Here is an 18,879-nt window from a genome sequence, read left to right on the forward strand (position 1 = left end):
CGACTAAAAAAGACAAGAGGAGGAAATGTTTTCACTTAAATGTTTTGCAGCAGAGTTTCATATGAAGCCTTTAACACTTTCTTTTGCCCAAATTATTTCTTCAAGAGTTATGTTTCTAATCTGCCAGTGTTATTTTTATCTTTCCTCCTCCTAAAGAACACTGTCCTTGTAATCAGAAAAATAAACCCTTTCATACACCAACATTTCATGACCTCAGGCCATCACAAAACAGCTTATAATTAATACAGAACTTTTAAACTGTGGTCATTGTTGTATAATGGAAAACATGGCAGCGAAATTGCACAGAGGAAGATCCCACAAACAATTTTATTTGATAATGCTCCTATTAAGTTTTTTTGGGATATTTTGCTACAGGAATGGTGTTTTATAATTGTGTTGTTATGATCAGGTATAAATCAAGCAGTGCAGCACCATCTTTTTTACAACAGGATTACACAATAAATGTCACAGCTCCCCAATAACAGTGATGCAGTTTACTGAGCTGAATCAAGATAATGTGTCCTCCTGCACAGTGACATTTTTTTCCTTAAATTCCTGATGCCCTTGAACATCATTTAAAGAAAATCTCTACACTTTTTACCTTATGCTCCTTGACAAAAAAAGGAAGAAACCATATGGAATGAGCAGCTCCTCAGAATAACTGGCCAGTGATCATTGATTACCAGAAGCAGTTTTAGATTACGAAAGAGCCCATGAAAAACACTATCAAATGGGATTATCAACACCTTAATCCAGTCTACCAGGTTTTCAACTGCAAATTGTACATCAGATAATACTGTTTATTAGATTGTATCTATTTCTCCTGTGCCTACCTAATTTGGGGAAATTTGTGTCAGGACAGTGGGGAAAAAAGGTGACTCCCACCTTATGTGCCTCCCTAGCACAGGGAAGGTATTTGCCAGCAACCCCAAGCAATTCCTTTCTTTCAGAAGGAACCGAATCCCTATCACTAACTTCCAGTGGATCTTCATCCCAGATATTCAATACCATCAAGTTGTTTTTACATTTCCTTTGATTCTTTATGAATTTGGTGACCATACTCACCATCTGAATAGAAATAAATCTGAGGAAGAAAATAATCTTCAGCACCGTTCAGTAATGAATCAACCAAGGCCCACATGCTGCTCCAGAATATTGTCAGAAGTCCTCTGGGTCAATTCTCCAAACCCCATCTGTGCTTCAATCAGCTCCGTTTGGACATCATTTCACTATTTCTCAGTATAATGCTTATATCCCATTTTCACCCTTTCTTTAAAATGCCCCGTTAACCATCAGTACCCATGCTCCTTATCGGCTGATCTGTCTTAACTTCTCTCCATGTGGCCTTTATTCTTGCATCTGTTTTGAAAAGTTTGAACCCTCCACTCTCCCCCCATTTCCAAGGAATGGTCCCTGATCTGAAACATTGACTGGTTTCTCTTTCCACAGATGCTGCTTGACTGGCTGAGTTCTTCCAGCATTTCTATTTTTGTTTCTGTTTGGACAATATTTGGAAAACAGGAGCCAAAGCAGTTGCTATTAAAGTCAGTTAATAGTCTCAGTGAATTAATGTTGGAGTTGCTGCCAATGGCTTTTCAAAATTGTCATTTGGACATATCACTTACTCAGCTGAGAGTGTCGCTCATTCAGCAGGCAAGGCATACTGGCATGCTCACTGTAATTTTATCAGGGATCAGTGGCAACAATATAGGTCAGTGGCTGTTGTCAGATGGAGTTTTAAGCAGTATTATTTATGGAAAGAAAAGATCAAACAACAGATAGAGGTGTCATTAGTAAATGCACACATTATGTCCCTGATTCTACTTTCAAAAATATGTAATTAAAGAAAGGTCCTCAATTTTTTTTTAAAGAGTGTCCCTCAAATGAAATGAAAATTATTTTGAAGTCAGGCACTGTTACCATTTTCTGGTTTGATCCTCATTTCGGTTACAAAAGATGTTACGTAAGAGCAATGCAAAATAATTTCAGGGCAGTGGTATGCAAGAAAGAAAAGCTGTCCTGCAATTCAGAAAAACAATTTAAGCTCAATACCTTCCTCCAGCAAGATATTTATCAAATCCAGAATGGCTGCACAAAAACTCCTTCGGCCCATTGTCCATGTGCTAACTCTTAAAGGTCTGCCCAATAGTTTTTTTATAAAGCCCCAAACCCTCTAAATTAATCCTAATCAAAAATAGCTAAATTTCATAAGGAATTTGGATTCACCACCCTTCAGGTATTGTGTCCAGATCTTTACAACCTTCTGTGTGCAAAAACAAATTATTTTAACCCACACCCCAATGCCTTTTGTTTTAAAATCTGGCATTCTCCTTGTACTTGGCAGAGGAAACTTTCTTTCATGTGCTTCATTAAGCTGATTAGTTTTGAATACTTCAACAGGTCACCCTTTAGCCCTTTCTGATTTGAGACTAATCTCATTTTCTGCAGTTTATTTGCATGAAGAGTGAATTTCCTGTATTTCCTCTCCATGCCCTTGACATTCTTCCAAGTAATTCTTCCAGAATTGCATACAGTTCTCCACATAACTGATCCTTCAAAGACCTCAATTTGTACTCTCGTCAAAAAATATCCATTCATAATTTCTCAGCTTCCGATCCTTTTGTCAATTGCATACACATTACTACCATTTCTTTCAATATCACATACTCCTATTTTTGAAATGTCTGTTATGTGGAACTTTACAGAATGCTCATTACCTTCAATGAAGTAACAGATTTTGGATTAAATAGGAAATCAGTCAAGTTAGTGAGACTTTATCCTAGCTATTATTCATCAGTCCAACTTCCCATGTGAAATTTAATTGTGACATTGACAAAGATTTCTAGAGACCCACACCATTTTAAACAACTAGCAATACAACAGCTCCTTTTCCATTTCTTGATCCAAGTTGATTCAATCTTTGAACCCCACATATGTCATCCCTCTGTAGAAATGCTTCATACTGCACCCCTCCTTGGACAGCACGTTAATCTTTGGGCTGGTGCACCAAAAGACAATGGGTCAGCAAACTGAATTCACACATATGCAATTTAACAGCCTTCAGATTAAAACCCATTCAACATTTAGACATTAGAAAATAAAACTATGGTCTTTAGGTTTTATCATTTTATGAGATATCACAAAATTAAGAATATCCCATACCTGACTCAAGAAATAGCCAATTGTATTCTATGCATCAAAACCAAAGATGGGGGTATTTCCTCTATCCCTCCAAAATACTTTGGAGTCAGTATTTCCAAAACCTCACTCCTGCAATGTTTAAGTCAAGCTTCTGTGTAATAAGTACTTTATCATAACCATATGTGGTATCCTACACCTGGACCATACCAATCTTACTTTGAGAACTCTTTGCATTAATAAACATGCATTTGAATATACAAGTCAGCTTTAATTTTCTCAGCCATGTGGTTCTTGTTTTTTTTCTATACCATACTTCATTCCATTTTGCATGCATGTTTTTTTTATTCTGTTTCCTGCTTTCTTCAAACAACACTAATCTCCATGCAACAATATTGGTCCCAACCCAGGTCAGGTTTAGGTGGTCTGGTTCACACGGGACCCTCCCCTCCCACGTCTGGTCCAATGGCCACAGGAACCCAAAGTTCTGAAATTCTCTCCCTGCACCACTTCTCTGTCCACCCATTCACCTTTACCAAGTTCATGCACCCACTTGCTAGTGCCCCTGGATGTAATTCAAAGATTACTTCTTTAGATCCATCACTTTATTCCTGAAACTTTCCCCAAATGTTTTTTTTAAACATATTGGTTCCAACATGGACTGAAATGTCTGAGTCTTTCTTCCCCTCCCTCTGGAACCTTTGCACCTGTTCACTGAAGTCCTACAGTCAGTTACCAGGAAAAACATGCATCTGTGGTACAGCTGTCCCATCAATCCCCAATCACCAAATTCCCTGCATTTCTGCATGTTGTAGTCTGCTCCCTTCCCATCCTGCGGTTTGCTCTGACTCAACTGGTATTCATCAATCCCAGGGACCTGATGCACAATCCACTTCTCCTAGTCTTCCTGGGGTTAGCCTACTCCTTCTCTCCCTGAAGATATTATAGCTCTGGGCTGAGTGCTTCCTGAAAATGTGGTATTCATGAAATTCTCAACTTCCAGCAAGCACTGCAGTGACACCAGCTGCCCCTCAACCTCAGAGCTCCATCAGTTGGTGGTAGTTCCTGCATATTTCCAGAACATACAAAGTGTTCTCATGGAGCACAGGATGTGCTGGCGACATGCCTCAGCAATCCTCTCAAGTTAGCCAACAAATATTTCAAACTGTTTGCTTAGCTTTAAGACTATTTATTGCTTCAGCTAAGACTAAAACACCAACCTTTAAAAAAAATCTAAGCAACTAAAACACAAATGAATAAACAAAATACTTAACTGTAATGTGTCCCTGTGGCTCATACTTCTACCATGTTGTCACTGATTACTTTGCTTCATCTGTTTCATTGCTCTGCTCCACTTTATACCACGTGGGCTGACAAGTCTGTCACAAGCTGCACTTCACTATCAAGCTGCTTCACACAGGTTAACACCTCAAACGTGACTGATTCTGGAGGAAAAATCATTCAAATCAATACAAAAGCTGAACTCAGGATAACGTTATACTCTTCTTGCAAATAGCATGCCAGGGACAGTGCCAAACAACTGCACTTCATCTTATTTTAGCAGCTGTTGAATATCAGATGCGTTAACTTGTCTGTTCATCATCACATAACTCATCAAAAGAAAAATCCAGGATTGACATTCCTCGGACCTATAAAATTTTTAGAAACTGTCAACAACTTCTCCTTTTATATTGTTTTGTTTTACCTTTTTTTAAAACCAAAATACTCCTATTTCAAACCACTAATCTTGGCACCAATGATGCCCACACCTTTGAGAGATTGTGAATGCCATAGGGAATGTTTTTCAGTAATGTAATAAGAAATACAAACTAGATTCATCATCCAAACAACCAACTAAAATGCATTCCACTGAGAGGCCCATTTCCAACAGGCAGCCAAATCCAGGGTCAACTGTACATCATCTTGTCACTGGTCATATTATTGGCATAGAAATTATAATGAGAATTTGTGACTAATCTACAAATTATAAGTTTCTATTCTTACAGCTCTGGAAAATTCTACAGTGTTACATAAAAAGTAAGGAGTACCGTTACATTTTTTCTCCTCCCTCTTAGTCTCTGAGTCTCTTGATTTTACCCAACCCACATAATCTAAAGTGATAGGATCAACACGGGATAAAGATGCACACATATTCAAACATTATTTCTCTGACACTATTCCAGCAGTATGAACATACAAATTAATTTGTCTTTTTAACTCATTAAGAACAGGTAACACAGTCCACATAGCCCTTCAAATTTTTCCCATCATTTGACAAGATCATGGCGATTTTTCCACCTCAACTTCCTTTCCCAGCCAATATCCATATCCCAATTCCATTGGATTCTAAAAATCCACTCAACCACTGGGCATCTGCAGGCTTCTAGGGTGGAGACCTATATAGTTTGAGTGAAGCTATGAAAGTTTGAAACCAAATTACATTGTCATTTATTTCATACCTTTCTTTGCATTCTTCAGTACTTTTTTCTTGACATTCTTTCAGACTTTCATTCTGTGCAGCCAAGATGATTTAGCTATTTTGTCCATTTTGATTACATAGATTACTTTTAGTGCAGTTCAGTTCTTCAAACTAAATACACGTGGTCCCTTTTACCCAGAGGCTTAAGAAGGGGAAGGCGTTAACGTACAGGAGGAGTGGGAATGAATTAGTAGTGCAAATTTTCTTATACGAAGCTGGCAGTTTCTCATGGTACTGACAACCATCTATAAATTGTTAGCAAGTTTGAGATTTCCATGTATGTGTTCATGAATACACAAATCCTGAACTTCCTGACTGTTGTGTACCTTTGTTATTTCAGCTGCGCAACTCCTCATCAAGTTCAGTGAGAGTGTGGAGTTCCTGAATTCCTCAGCATTTACAATGGGGAATCTGGCTACAGAACTTGCATTTGGTTGAACCTGGCGCAAGAACAGTCGGCTCCTTTGATTTCAAATGGAGAGGAACAGTTGTGTAGGACGAAGTAATAGCTAATTTACATTTTCCTGGAATTGAATTATTAAATATAAAATCAATTTAGATTTTTGTTAATTTTAATAACTTGATTCATGTTAATAGTTTTGGAACATTTTCACAGCCAGCTAGTGACTCAGGCCATCTCAGCACAGAACTTTGCCAATAAGGTTGACACTGGTTACATGGAGGAAGCAAGCACTCAGGAACTCTGTAAAGGTTAAGTGCAGATGGATTCAGCAGGTCAGCGCCACATGCAGTCAGTACACTATCAGAAAATTCTAGACCTTTCGACATTTTGGCATGAAAATAATTACATGCTCAGAACCCTACCTCAGTGGTAGAAAACACTATAATGTCCTTTCCGGAAGACAAAAGAGACTGCAGATGCTGGAACCTGCCACAAAAAACAAAAGGCTGGAAGATCTCAGCGGGTCAACCAGCAGCTGTAGTGGCAAAAAGTCTGTCAACATTTTAGGTCAAGACCCTGCACCAGGATTATCAGCATAATATCAGCATAATATCAGATAAGAAAGGGTATTATCCTCTTCTGAACTGCCCAACTGCCACTGTATCATCAGGAAACTTGGATATATTACATTAAAATTATTGATATACTGTAGATTGCAAACTGCTGGAGACCCAGCACCAATCCCTGAGGAAGGGGAGAGTTGTGCGAAGTGAATGAGTTCAGTAAAAGGTATGGCAAGCCTGATGGCCTTTTCTCTTCTTGAGTAAATAAGAGAAAACATCAAACAAGGGCCACATAGGATTTAAGCCATACTTTGATAATTGATGTTGAATGCATTGAGATATGTCTAGATCCAGGAAACATGAGGTAATACGCTACGTAGACATCAAATGACAAGAAAACTTCTCAACACAAGGGAAACAAAATAAATTTACAAATAGAAAATGAATCTATTGGAAAGATTCTTAAGACTGACACTAAAAGCCTGGATGAACATTTCAGGCAGGGACTGCATCAGATTTGAACTTGCATTAAAAGCCAACAAGTAGCCTGCCAGGAGCACAGCTGTGTCACAGGAGAGAGCGCTGTGGAGTGACGTCCTGCTGTCACTATAATCAGAATCAACTGTGAATATTTCCACATTTTACATCCTCCAGTTAGTAACCTTGCTCTGCATCTTCTGGGCCTGGAGATATTTTTTTTTGCAAAGAGCAAGAATTATTCCATTCCCAAAGAACACATCAGCCACACGCAAATTGAGAAAAAAGCTGAGGGTATTTAAGAAACCAGTGTGAAATATCAGCTTATAATTTTGTTAGAAATAGATAAATGCTGTCGTTTATCTAATTCACACACAAATAATTGAGAAATAAATTGATAGCATTAGATAACTTTAAGTTTCCACTAATTAGTTAACAGCTGAGTGAGGTATAATGAGTTGCATATTTCCTCTAGGGAATACCGGTCTTGAAAGGTCACATTCAATCATCTTATTTTACTGCATTGTACTGCAGATACATTTTGTGTCCTTGCAACTCCCACTGTTTTTTCCGAGCGTTGTTCAACATGTAGGAGAACCGATTGATCAGGCGAGGGAAGATAGTAGGTGGTTATAAAGAGATTTCCTTGCCTACGTTTGACATGATGACATAAAGAATTCATAGGATTTGGAGTCAGGAGAAAAATCCTCAGGTCTTCCAGTGCTGATCCCCTCCCCACCTCTACTTCATCACCTCTGGCTCTGCTGCTGAGACAGGACATAACCAGAGATTGTTATGGAAAAGTCCAGCACATTGTTTCTAAGCTACAAATCTGTGAATACATGCTATTGTTTCACTAATTTGTACAACAGCTCTTCCAGTTTAGACACCAGTTCCAGATGCTAATGGTACTTTCTATGGTTGATTTAGTGCAGACGTCAATGCCAGATAATCCGCCCAGTTTTCTTGTTCTGTTTTAACCTTGAGGTTTGATAAAATTGACAGCTTGCTACATCAAGGGCAGTTGAGAATCAACCATATTGCTGCATGTCTGGTTAGGCAGCAGATCTTTCCTGAAGGACATTAAGGAATCAGGTGAGTTTTTACAAAAATCTGGTAGCTTTGTCATCACCATATCTGAGACTAGCATTTTAATTCCATATTTGTTTTCATTACTTAAATTGCCCAGCTGTCAAGTTGTCTGTGGAAAGTTGGTCCAGGCTCTTGAATTATTGAAGTTAGTAATACGGTACATTATTTGTATCTCACATAGCACTGGTTATTTGGAAGAATGAAGACATAACCCTTTTCTATTCATCCCTTTAGCTGTTACATTTTGGTATCATTTTAACCTAAATTGCCAATTGGCCAAATCTAAATCAGATTGGCTGTCCATCCCACAACCCACTTAAAGATTTTTTACTTGATGCTATCTTTAATTATAATTAATTCAAAAAGGATGCAGCAAAAGTGCAGTTGAACAATTCAATGAGATTGATATTGGGTGAAATAAGTTACAATTACCCTGGAGGTCTCTTTTTACACCAATCTCCCAACCTGTTATTTGGCACTTGATTTCATGCAGCTGCAACACCATGGATCATAATTATTTGCATTGCTTCAACAAAACAAGCATTCAAGCACTACAACAACAAACATGGTGAAATGGGAAACTCTATAGGTACAGCAATAGACATGCTTTTAAGACTGAAGCTGGCATCTTTTCTTTCTTCTTTGGATCCCTCTGTAGTGAACAATTCTAGGCCAAGAGTCATTAGCAACATGCTCCTAGAAATTAGTAATAGGCTTTTCAACAGGTTCTATAATCATCCCAACTAGCTTTTAATGTCATCTAAGGAAGCTGCTCATTTAGTACTCATTAATTGTATTGGGAAAATTTATCTGGAGTGAATTGTGTCTCACAAATTTGCTGCCAAACAACAAATTTCACAACACACAAGTCAGTGATAATAAATTGGATTCTGAATTGTCATTCCATTAAGCCAAGTAGTTAACTGAACCATTAATCATTAATATTCTGACATTAGCTTCAGTATCTTGTGTGGATTTTACAAATTAAGAGTAAACTAGAGGAAATGTTCAGGTTTGCGAGGCAAGAATAGGGGAATGGGTTTCATTAACTCAGCTCCAGACGCGATTCTGGATTTCAACATTGGAAGAAATTAAGACACTAGGGTCCTGAAATAGAACTTCCAAGTATTACACTGTTTAAACTACATGGTGGCACTTAAACAAAATGATCAAAGCTATCCATTAATGTTCATTTCATGGGCAGATATTTATGGGGCAATTTTACAAAAACAAAACTTGCACTGAATTTTTGGGAGTACCACAAAGAAAGTCATGAATTTGTGCAAAAAGTATCAAATAAGCTAAAACTGGGAAATCAAATAAAGAGCTCTGGTTTTCAGCCAACCTTTATTTTTATATATGTTATATATACAAAACATTTTCTAAGATACTAAAATAAAAATTCTTGCACTGCACATGCCAACAGTGATCTTAATTTCTGTTTGCCTGTCTTCAGAGCCTCTTCATTTGAACAGTAATTTTTCCCCAGGGCACTGAGAAAAATAAAGTCTGGAAGATTACCATTCAGCAACAGAAAATGCAATCAGTATTTTTTTCAAACAAAGTCTGACAAACAAGGTCAGCTTGTGAATTATTCCATGGTTTCCTGAACATTTAAATGTCCATTGGCAAAAATCATGATTTTCAGATCTTCAGATTTCATCTTCTTGCCTTATTCTCTTTTGAAGATGCTCACTGACTGTTGCAAGAGGGTTTGCCTTAAATGCAGGGTTCTCAATGGTAACTTTGAACCTGGCCACTTCTTCCTCTCTAGAACATAAAAGTGTAGTGTTAGCATCTACATCAAAGACAATTTTTAGAATGATCACCATAATTCCTAACCCAATACCAGCCACCACAACAAGAAAGAAATTACGACCTTAAACTGGAAAATATTTCTATAATTGGTAAAGCCATTGGTAAGAATTCAGGGAAAGATGAGGAATCAAGTTCCAGACCCTACTACCCTTGGGTGATAGAGGCAGCAACCCAGTTTGGATTTAAAAAGTGCCCAGATGTGCTGTGGCCTGCAGGGATACAGATCAAGAGCTGGAAGATAGGATTAGATTACGTAGCTCTTTCTTGACCATCACGGACCTCTTTATGCCATGAATTTTCAATGATTCTCTGATCACGATGACCATTTCTGCAATTCTGTTCACCAGATATTTCTGGTGTCCTCAGGTCATGTGTGTATAATCAGTTGGCAGTCAATACCGCTTTTGACAAAAATGTTTAGGATTACAAGCTTTCTATGCAACTTTATGTACAAATTTCCTGTCCAATTAAGTATGATACTGTAAATTTGTATAGCACCAGTACATTAGTCATACAAAGTAAAAAAAAAGTTGTTTTGTGTTACTCAAATTGGTAATCATTAATTTGCAGACTACTGACAGCAGACTTGCACAAATGTGTTCATCATCAGCTATTTACACTGATGCCAGCACAATCAGCACCAGGCAGACAAAAATACGATGAACTCATTGTGTAATGTCTAGTTCCCATAACACATGTAACTCAGAGTACTTAATGTCCCAGGAAGCAGTACAGTGGAGGAAATTCCTGATTCAGCAACTGCTCTGCAAGAGCCCAAAGGCAGTTTCCCATAAAACTGAGGTTCAAGCTCACTGGATAGATGACAACCTGGGTGTAAATTGAGAAATTTGGTGTTATCAGATGTATCAATCCAAGTATAGCACCTTTTATCCTTACTATTGGGGCACAGTTTGCACAACCTTGGAAAGGCACCAATGCAAATCACCAGAATTCCATCAAGTTCACTTGAAGCCCTTGATTTCCACACGGTGCTGCCAGTTTCTGTTACGAACAGTTGTGTTAAGACAACAGCAAATGGAATGATGATTTAGGTGACAGCTCAGATATCAGAAAATTACATAACTTAAACCAGACCTGATACCCAAAACTAATAAAAGCATCAAACAGGAAATTACAGACCTGCCGATGTAATCTCAATGGAGAGGAAACTGCTCAACAAATTGATTTCTTTTATCAATCTCAAGAACAGAAAGATGACACAGAAAAAATGACATGGAAAAAATGTGGAAAGATTTGCATTGATATAGCACCTTTCATGACCTCAGGAATTAGTCAATATTATACTTTTAGTTACCAGTATAAATACACAAAATCGATTTGCACACTGGAGTTACAACAGGATTCAATAATACAAAATTGACCAAACAAATCTGCTGGTGATATTGACCGAAGGACAGATGTTGTTAAAGCATTGCTCTTTTTCCAAACATTGGGTGATACTTTACTTTCATCCTTGAACTAACAGAGTCTCAGTTTAACATCTCAACTGAAAGACTGTGCCTTAAGCAATGCTTAGAATTGCACTGATGTGTCAGTATAGTCTGTATGCTCAAATCTCTAGTGTGAATTTGCACACCAAAGCTCTTTACTCCATAGAGGTAATGTTGAAATTTTTCAGAACATAACTAAATGAATGATTAAAATGTAGACCATGGATACCTCTAAAAATTATCCACTGAAGAAGAAAGTTGTTGAGGTGCCACCAGCTGGATTGAGAAATGGTTTGACAACACACAGCTAATGGTCACAATAACTGGAAATCAGCAGGTCAGCTGAAGTGAATGTGATGGAGCACTACTAACTAATGGAGACATTCTTTCAGATTCCAATTAATCTTTGAGGTCAAATGACCTAGGGAGAATGAAAACAGTCAATGCAATTGTAATGGTTGAAGAATTTCCTATGAAGGCTCATGAAAGGCAATGTCTATTTGCTGATAACCTAAGTATTTCTAAACCTCATATAAAAAGCCAATGAGAGAGGATTTGCTGTTGGATCCAGTAATGGGGAATGAACCAGACCAGATGTGTGAAGTAAAATTAGGGGAACAACTTGGTAAAAATAATCATAATTAAATGCTTGTTAACATATTATAGAGAAAGAAGCAAGCATGATTTTGAGGTGTTGAGAACAGAAGGTAACAAGGGAAACAATATTGCTGAATAACAATATTTAAAGCAATGGAAAACGTGAAACTCTGTTCAACAGAGTGCAGGAAAATATTTCTGCTGAAAGGAAAACAAACTAAATGCTTGCAATATTCATTGATAAGGATACAAGGGAACAATTGAGAGCAAGGAAAGATGTGTACATCAAGTAGACAGACAATGGAGGATTGCATTACAAGACAGAATAAGTAGGAGTTAAGAAAGAAGTCAAAAACACAATTAGAAGGCAAAAACGGTTGAATATTAAATTGTCTGATAATTTAAAACAAATACAATAGATATCGAAAAAGTAAAGTGGTTGGCATGAGTGGGTCACTATGGGATAGACAAGACAATTGGGAGATGGCAGAAATGTTAAATCAGTTGCAGCTAGTAGAAGCACTGCCACACAATGGCAGAGACCCAGGTTCAATCCTGGCCTCAGATGATGTCTGTGCAGAGTTTGCATGTTCTCCGTGACAGCGTGGGTTTTCTCCAGGTGCTCTAGTTTTCCTCCAACATCCTAAAAGGTGTGTAGGCTGGTTGGTTAATTGGCCACTGCAAGTTGCCCTTAATGTGTAGCAGTGTGGTAGAATCAAGCGGTAAATTGATGGGAATGTGGGATTAATATAGGATTAGTATAAATGGATGGTTGATGGTCAGCATGGACTCAGGTGGGCTAAATCTCCTACTTCCATGCTGTCTCTCTTTATGACCATCATTATTTCACTTCCATACTTATTGCAGAGCAAGAGGTTGACATGACATTGGATGACGAGCTGAGTAACAAAATGAATGCACAATCAAAAGGATATATTAGATAATCAAAGTCAAAAAGAATAGAACTCCTCCAGATTTCCCATATTTAAAAAAAATGAAACAAGAGATAGCAGAAGCATTGCTACACATATTTAATAATTCATTAGAAAAAGAGGTAGACTGGCAGATGGCTACCGTAATGACTATATTTAAAGAGGGGGATAGAACATAACCTGGGAATGAAACATTAATTCCTGTTCAGCATCAGTAGTAGGAAAAATAATGGAATCCCTATGAAATGAAAAAGTAGGGAAATATCTGGAGACAAAGTGTAATAGTGAATAGACGGTGCGGAAGTTGAAAGGGAAAATCTTATTTTACCAACTTTACTGAATATTTTGAAGTTGTAAAAGAGAAAAGACAATTGGAATGCAGTTGGTGCAAGTTACCCAGATTTCCAAACGGCCTTTAAAAAGGTAACTAATAACAAACTAACAAATGTCAGAGAATGCAGAGATCAGTAGCTGAATGGATTGCTGGCTTCAGGCAGAAAGCATACAGTGGATAGAGGAGGGTAGCAGTACTCTCCACAGATGGGACTACTGCTGTTCACAATTTAATTAATAATTGAGACCAGATTAAGAAATTAAATTTGCAGATGATAACAAATTGGTGGTAGTGTAGAGGGGAAATTATCAATACTGGGCAAGACTGCAGGAAAACATTAAGGAAAACATTAGTAAACTTCCAAAATGGGCACAAAACCATTCAGAAGTATCAAACAGCTTTTTTTTACTTCAAACAGCATAATGTTACTAATATCAACTGAACAAGTGTACTTCTTCATCTTTTAAATAAATTAGCCAGAGATTCAATCTTGGCCATTGTTCTCAACAGCAACCACAATTTACAGAAAGAATCAAGAGCAATACGGTTTTCAATAATTTCACAGTGTTTATATCATTTAGTTTACTAAGAGACAAAAAGGGAAAAAATGAATGAAAATTGAAAATTTTGCTTAGCATACTTAGAAAAAGAAGACATTGATTGAATTTAAGCAACTTTCAATTTATGAACGATTATCAATTCTGGCTTTAAAACAGTTGTTCATTTATTTCCAAATTACAATACAATATTCAGACAGTGTTGGGATGATGCTGAGAAAATTAATTTTGTTCTGGTTAGGGAAAAAGATCAATACATGAACAGAGGTAATTCATAGGTCAAGCCTTTTTTCTGCCTTCCTGTAGTTCATGGTCTCGCTCACCTAATACAGCAGATCATAGGTAGAGGTCCCACTAAAATATAAAAGGCTAAAATCCAATGCAGTACCGAATGCACAGGGGTCTTTTTTTTGGACTGAAGCATCTTCTGCCTGTTCAGATTAACATCAACGATCCTACAGCATTAATTGGAAAATACTAGTGGAGTCCTTCTGGTAAACCTCTGACCAATATTTGTTCCTTAACCATCATCACTGGAAGATATCGGGGCAGATCTTTCAGTGGAAATCCACATTTCAAACACTGGTGTCAGTTCACACGGCAGGCAGCATGTTCTACCCTGTTGCTCCTGATTACCACTGCTTCCATGATGTTCTAGCTAATGCAGGTTTTCCAACTGTTGGGCTAGGAAGTATTTCTGCTGAGCCAGCAGCAGGTCAAACCAAACTGATTTCTCCATTGATTTGAATGGCACCAAACACATTCAAATGAATGGATGAAATCAAATTTTATCTGTTAATCAGGTTCAATGTTTTAAACTTTTAGTCATTCATATTTTTCCATTTTTTAAACAACATTTTTACATTTTTTTTAAACTTACCATAAGTGTTATTCAATGTTTGGCAATGTTAAAATCAGAGGAGTGGAGATCGTCAAAGTGGCACTGGGAATCCAATTGGTGCCTGTGCTGAAGCAGCCCCTGCTTTACATTCAGTCAGATGGAAGCACTGGGAGCCAGACTCCCATTGGAAATCTGGTCCAGGAGCCATGCTCAAGTGAACTGGGCAGACGAGCAGTGAGCGAACAATGAAAGATGCGTTTCATTACTTGGTAATTTATTACGTTATATTTGAATGATCTTGTTAGGGTCAAACTAGTAGTGAATATTCATTCACTAATCATGAACATTACTTCATTATGTTCACAGTGGGCTGATTTTACAGTCCACAAGCAATGAACTTTCACTGAAGTGATTATCCTTCACAATTATTGCCTTAACCGAGTTGCAAGTGTTTTATAAAGGCGATTAATTTTACATAATCAACATCCAGATTTGCACGTTTCACTTACAAGAATTAATACTCTCTCTAATTCTGAAGGATTTAACTGAAACCTTTCTGAAATATACAGGTAATGCTCAAGTCTCTTCAATTTTTAATGTCAAAGGACAAGGGCACTTACACTAATTTCCGTTTTTGAGCTTGCTTCATCCTACTGAACTGTATTGTTTCCGGTTTCTTCTTTGCACTGCTATGAAATAAAAGGAATTTTTAAACATTCTATGCATGTCGTAAATTTAAATAAAACTATACATGCAAACATACGAATTGGAAGGAGGAATAGGCCATGCAGCTCCTCAAACCTGCTCTGCTGTTTAATCATGTGATCCAATCGAAACGTCAGCTCTGCCTGTTTACGTGGGTAACTTTTCACCCCCTTGCTTATCAAGGATCCATCTGCCTATGCCTTAAAAATATTCTAAAGTTCGGCTTCCATTCCCCTGGAGGGAAGAGTTTCTACAACTCAAACTTCAGAACATAAATTTCACCTCATCTCTACCTTAAATGAGTGATCCTTTATTTTCAAACAATGACTCCAAGTTTTAAATTCTCCTTTAAGAAGAAATATCCTCTTCACATCCACTTTGTCAAGATTCCCCAAGATCTTGCATGTTTCAAACAAGTCTCCCCTTACTCTTCTGAACTGTAGCAGATGGAAGTATAACCTGTTCAACTTTTCCTCCCAAGACAACATGCTCTGTCCAGCTATTGGTCAAGAAAAGCTTCTCAGCCACTTCCAATGCTTTAACATCCCTCCTTAGATAGGGTGATCAATACTGTATTGGAGTACTTCAGATCTGTCCCATCAGTGCTCTCATTAACTGAAGCATAACCTGGCCACTTTTCAATTCCCCTCACAATTCTGTTTGCTTTCCTAATGACTAGCATACTGACCTTTTGTAAATTGGCCACTAAGACATCCAGATGCCTGGGCATCCTGTCACCATTTCGATTAGTTTTTATTCCATTCTTATTTCATTATGTTCATAATGCTCTGATTCTATAGCCCACAAGCAATGAGCTTTCACTACCAGTGCTGAACTTAGACTGGCATCAGAAACATGATTCTAGAAGTCAATAGAAATGTACAATTTCTCCATATTGTCAACTAAATCTCCTTACGTACATACTGTGGGAAAACTACAAACCAGTTAGCCTGACATCAATAAAAAGGAAACTGCTAAAGTCAATTAAGGAAGTGGTGACAAGGCACCTAAACAATAACACGAGGATTGGACAGAGTCAACATGGATTTATGAAAGGGAAATCATGTCTGACAACTACGTTAAAAGCTTTTTGAAGTTGTATTTTGATAAGGGAAAGCCAGTGGATGTGGTGTATTTGGACTTCCATAGGCCTTCAAGAAGGTGCTAAGTGAAGTTTATCAAACAGAATTACAGTACATGATATTATGGGTAATGTACCGACAAGGTCGAAGGCTCAGTTAACAGACAGAAAAAGAGCATAAATAAAGGAGTTATTTATGGGTTGGGAGGCTATAATTAGTGGGATATTACAGAAATTGACACCAGAGCCCTAGATCTTCAAATTCTGCATCAATAATTTGGAAGAGGGAATAAAATGTGACATATCCAAGTTTACTTGTGATGCAAAGTTCATAAGCAGTGTGAGTTATGAGAAAGACTCAGAGAGACTTCAAGGGATACAGGAAATGTGAAATCATCCACTCTGGTAGGAAAAAAAAAAGCAGATTGTATTTCAAAATGGTCAGAGATTGGTTTTTGGAGAACCTAAGTGTGCTTTCATATATGAGGACACATTGTTAACATGTAGGTACAGCAAGCAATTAGGAAGACAAATGTTACGGTGGCCTTTATTGCAAGAAGATTTGAATACAAGAGTAAAGATATCTTACTGCAATTATATGGACCCCTGTGATCCACAGCTGGAATATTATGTACAGGTTGGATATGTCTACTTAAGAAAGGACATACTTTTAATAAAGGGAATGCAAGACGGGTTCACAAGATTGATTCCTGGAATGGAACTGTCCAAGGGGAGAGTAAATAAATTGGGCCTATACTTTCTAAAGCTTAAAGAATAAAAGATGATTTCATTGAAACATATTAAGTTTTTATGAGGATTAATACACATACCTAGGGATGAAACCTCTCCTGGCTGGCTTGTCTGAAATAGTATTGGCCATTCAGGACCAAGAAGAGTTAAAGAAATTTCTTTACCGAAAGGGTAGTGAATATTTGGGAACCTAAAGTTAAGATTACACGGCATGGAAACAGACACTGAGTCCATGCCAACCATCACGCACCCATCTACACTAATCCGAATTCTCCCAAGAGTTCGCTTCGGCTCCCAAGATTCTACCACTCACCTACACAAAAGGGATGAGTTATAGTGGCAAATGAATCTACCAACCAGCACGTCCATGGAATGTGAGGGAAACCAGAAAATCCAGAGGAAATCGAGGTGGTCACAAGGAGAACATGCAAACTTCGCAAGACAGAGCAGTGGAAGGATCAAACCCAGGTTGGTGGAGCTGCATCCTATCCAGCTGTGGAGGCTCACTTGTTGAGTATATTCCAGGCAGAGATTAACAGATTTTTGGATATTATGAAAATCAAGGAACCCAGGGTTAATAGATGAAAGTGATGCTGTGGTAAAAGATCAACCATGACCTTACTAAAAGGCCCAATCATGCTTCTATTCCTTTTCTTCTTATGAAACAAATTTGTTAGTATTTTTAAAATGTGACTTGATGAATATGAAGTCAGCTGAATTTTCTTTCAAATTAAAATTTCCACTAAATTCAGCACAAAAAGCAGTAAAAACTCAGAGAATCATTTACCTTAGACCAGAGAACCAGGGAACCATGGCCTTTTAGTCCATTTTGCCAGTACTGCTTTTCAAGGAGCTATCCAATTAGTTCCACTTTCCTAACCTTCCCTCGTAGCCTTGCAGATTTTTCAGTTAACCTCGAGCCTGCTTCCACCACCCTTTTAAGCAGTGCATTCAAGATCATAACTCCTTTTGTGAATAAGATTCTTCTCATACCGGTCTGGTTCTTATGCCAGTTATCTTAAAACTGTATTCACTATATACTGACATTGATAGCAAAGCTTGCACCTACCATATTTCTATAGTTCTTGTTCCACCATCCCTTTTGTCTGCATTTGTTATTTCTTGACTCTACCCTTCCAGGTAGATAGAATCAGGACAATCTAGTTTGCCCATGTAAACTCTTTCCTCATCACTGACCTAGCAGAGTGCCTACCCACCTTTCATTTGTCACACAGCAATGAATACCTTGAGACCTTTTTTGGATGCATGATGAGAAATGTACAGCTAACCAATTGCATAGCTATAGATTAAAAACTGATCTGATCAAGTTTCAATTCAGGTCACATCTACATCGAATGTTGCTCTGGCATGGCTTTCCCATTGAATAACTATTTATACTTGGAAACCGAGTTTTTTCTTATCGTCAAACACCTCAATTTTGAACTGCACTATTAAATTTCCCTTCCAACCTCTTCTTAAGGGAATAAGCTGAGTTTCATTGTTGGTATTGGGTCTCTTGAAGAATGTTAAGGTGGACAAGTCCCCTGGGCCTGAAACAATATACCCCAGGTTATTGACAGAGGCAAGAGATGAGATAGCTGGGACCTTGACCACGATTTTTGTATCCTCTCTAGCCACAGACAAGGTCCCGGAAGACTGCC

General features: G+C 37.8%; 1 protein-coding gene across 2 annotated transcripts in view; it reads right to left on the reverse strand.

The window, feature by feature from the left end:
• Positions 1–9,482: 9,482 nt before the first annotated feature.
• slx9 (SLX9 ribosome biogenesis factor) overlaps positions 9,483–18,879 on the reverse strand; it is a 101,179-nt gene continuing 91,782 nt past the window's right edge. Inside the window, exons 5-6 of one of the 2 annotated variants that reach the window (XM_052021760.1) lie at positions 15,303–15,368; positions 9,483–9,922 (exon numbers count right to left, since the gene is read on the reverse strand). In XM_052021760.1, coding sequence (XP_051877720.1) covers positions 9,805–9,922; positions 15,303–15,368 — 184 coding nt within the window. In that variant the 3' untranslated portion in view covers positions 9,483–9,804. Of the gene's footprint in view, positions 9,923–15,302; positions 15,372–18,879 lie in introns of both variants that reach the window. The other variant, XM_052021751.1, reaches the window with a different exon arrangement.

The sequence above is a fragment of the Pristis pectinata genome, chromosome 1, assembly GCF_009764475.1.
Source record: "Pristis pectinata isolate sPriPec2 chromosome 1, sPriPec2.1.pri, whole genome shotgun sequence".
Taxonomy (NCBI): Eukaryota; Metazoa; Chordata; class Chondrichthyes; order Rhinopristiformes; family Pristidae; genus Pristis; species Pristis pectinata.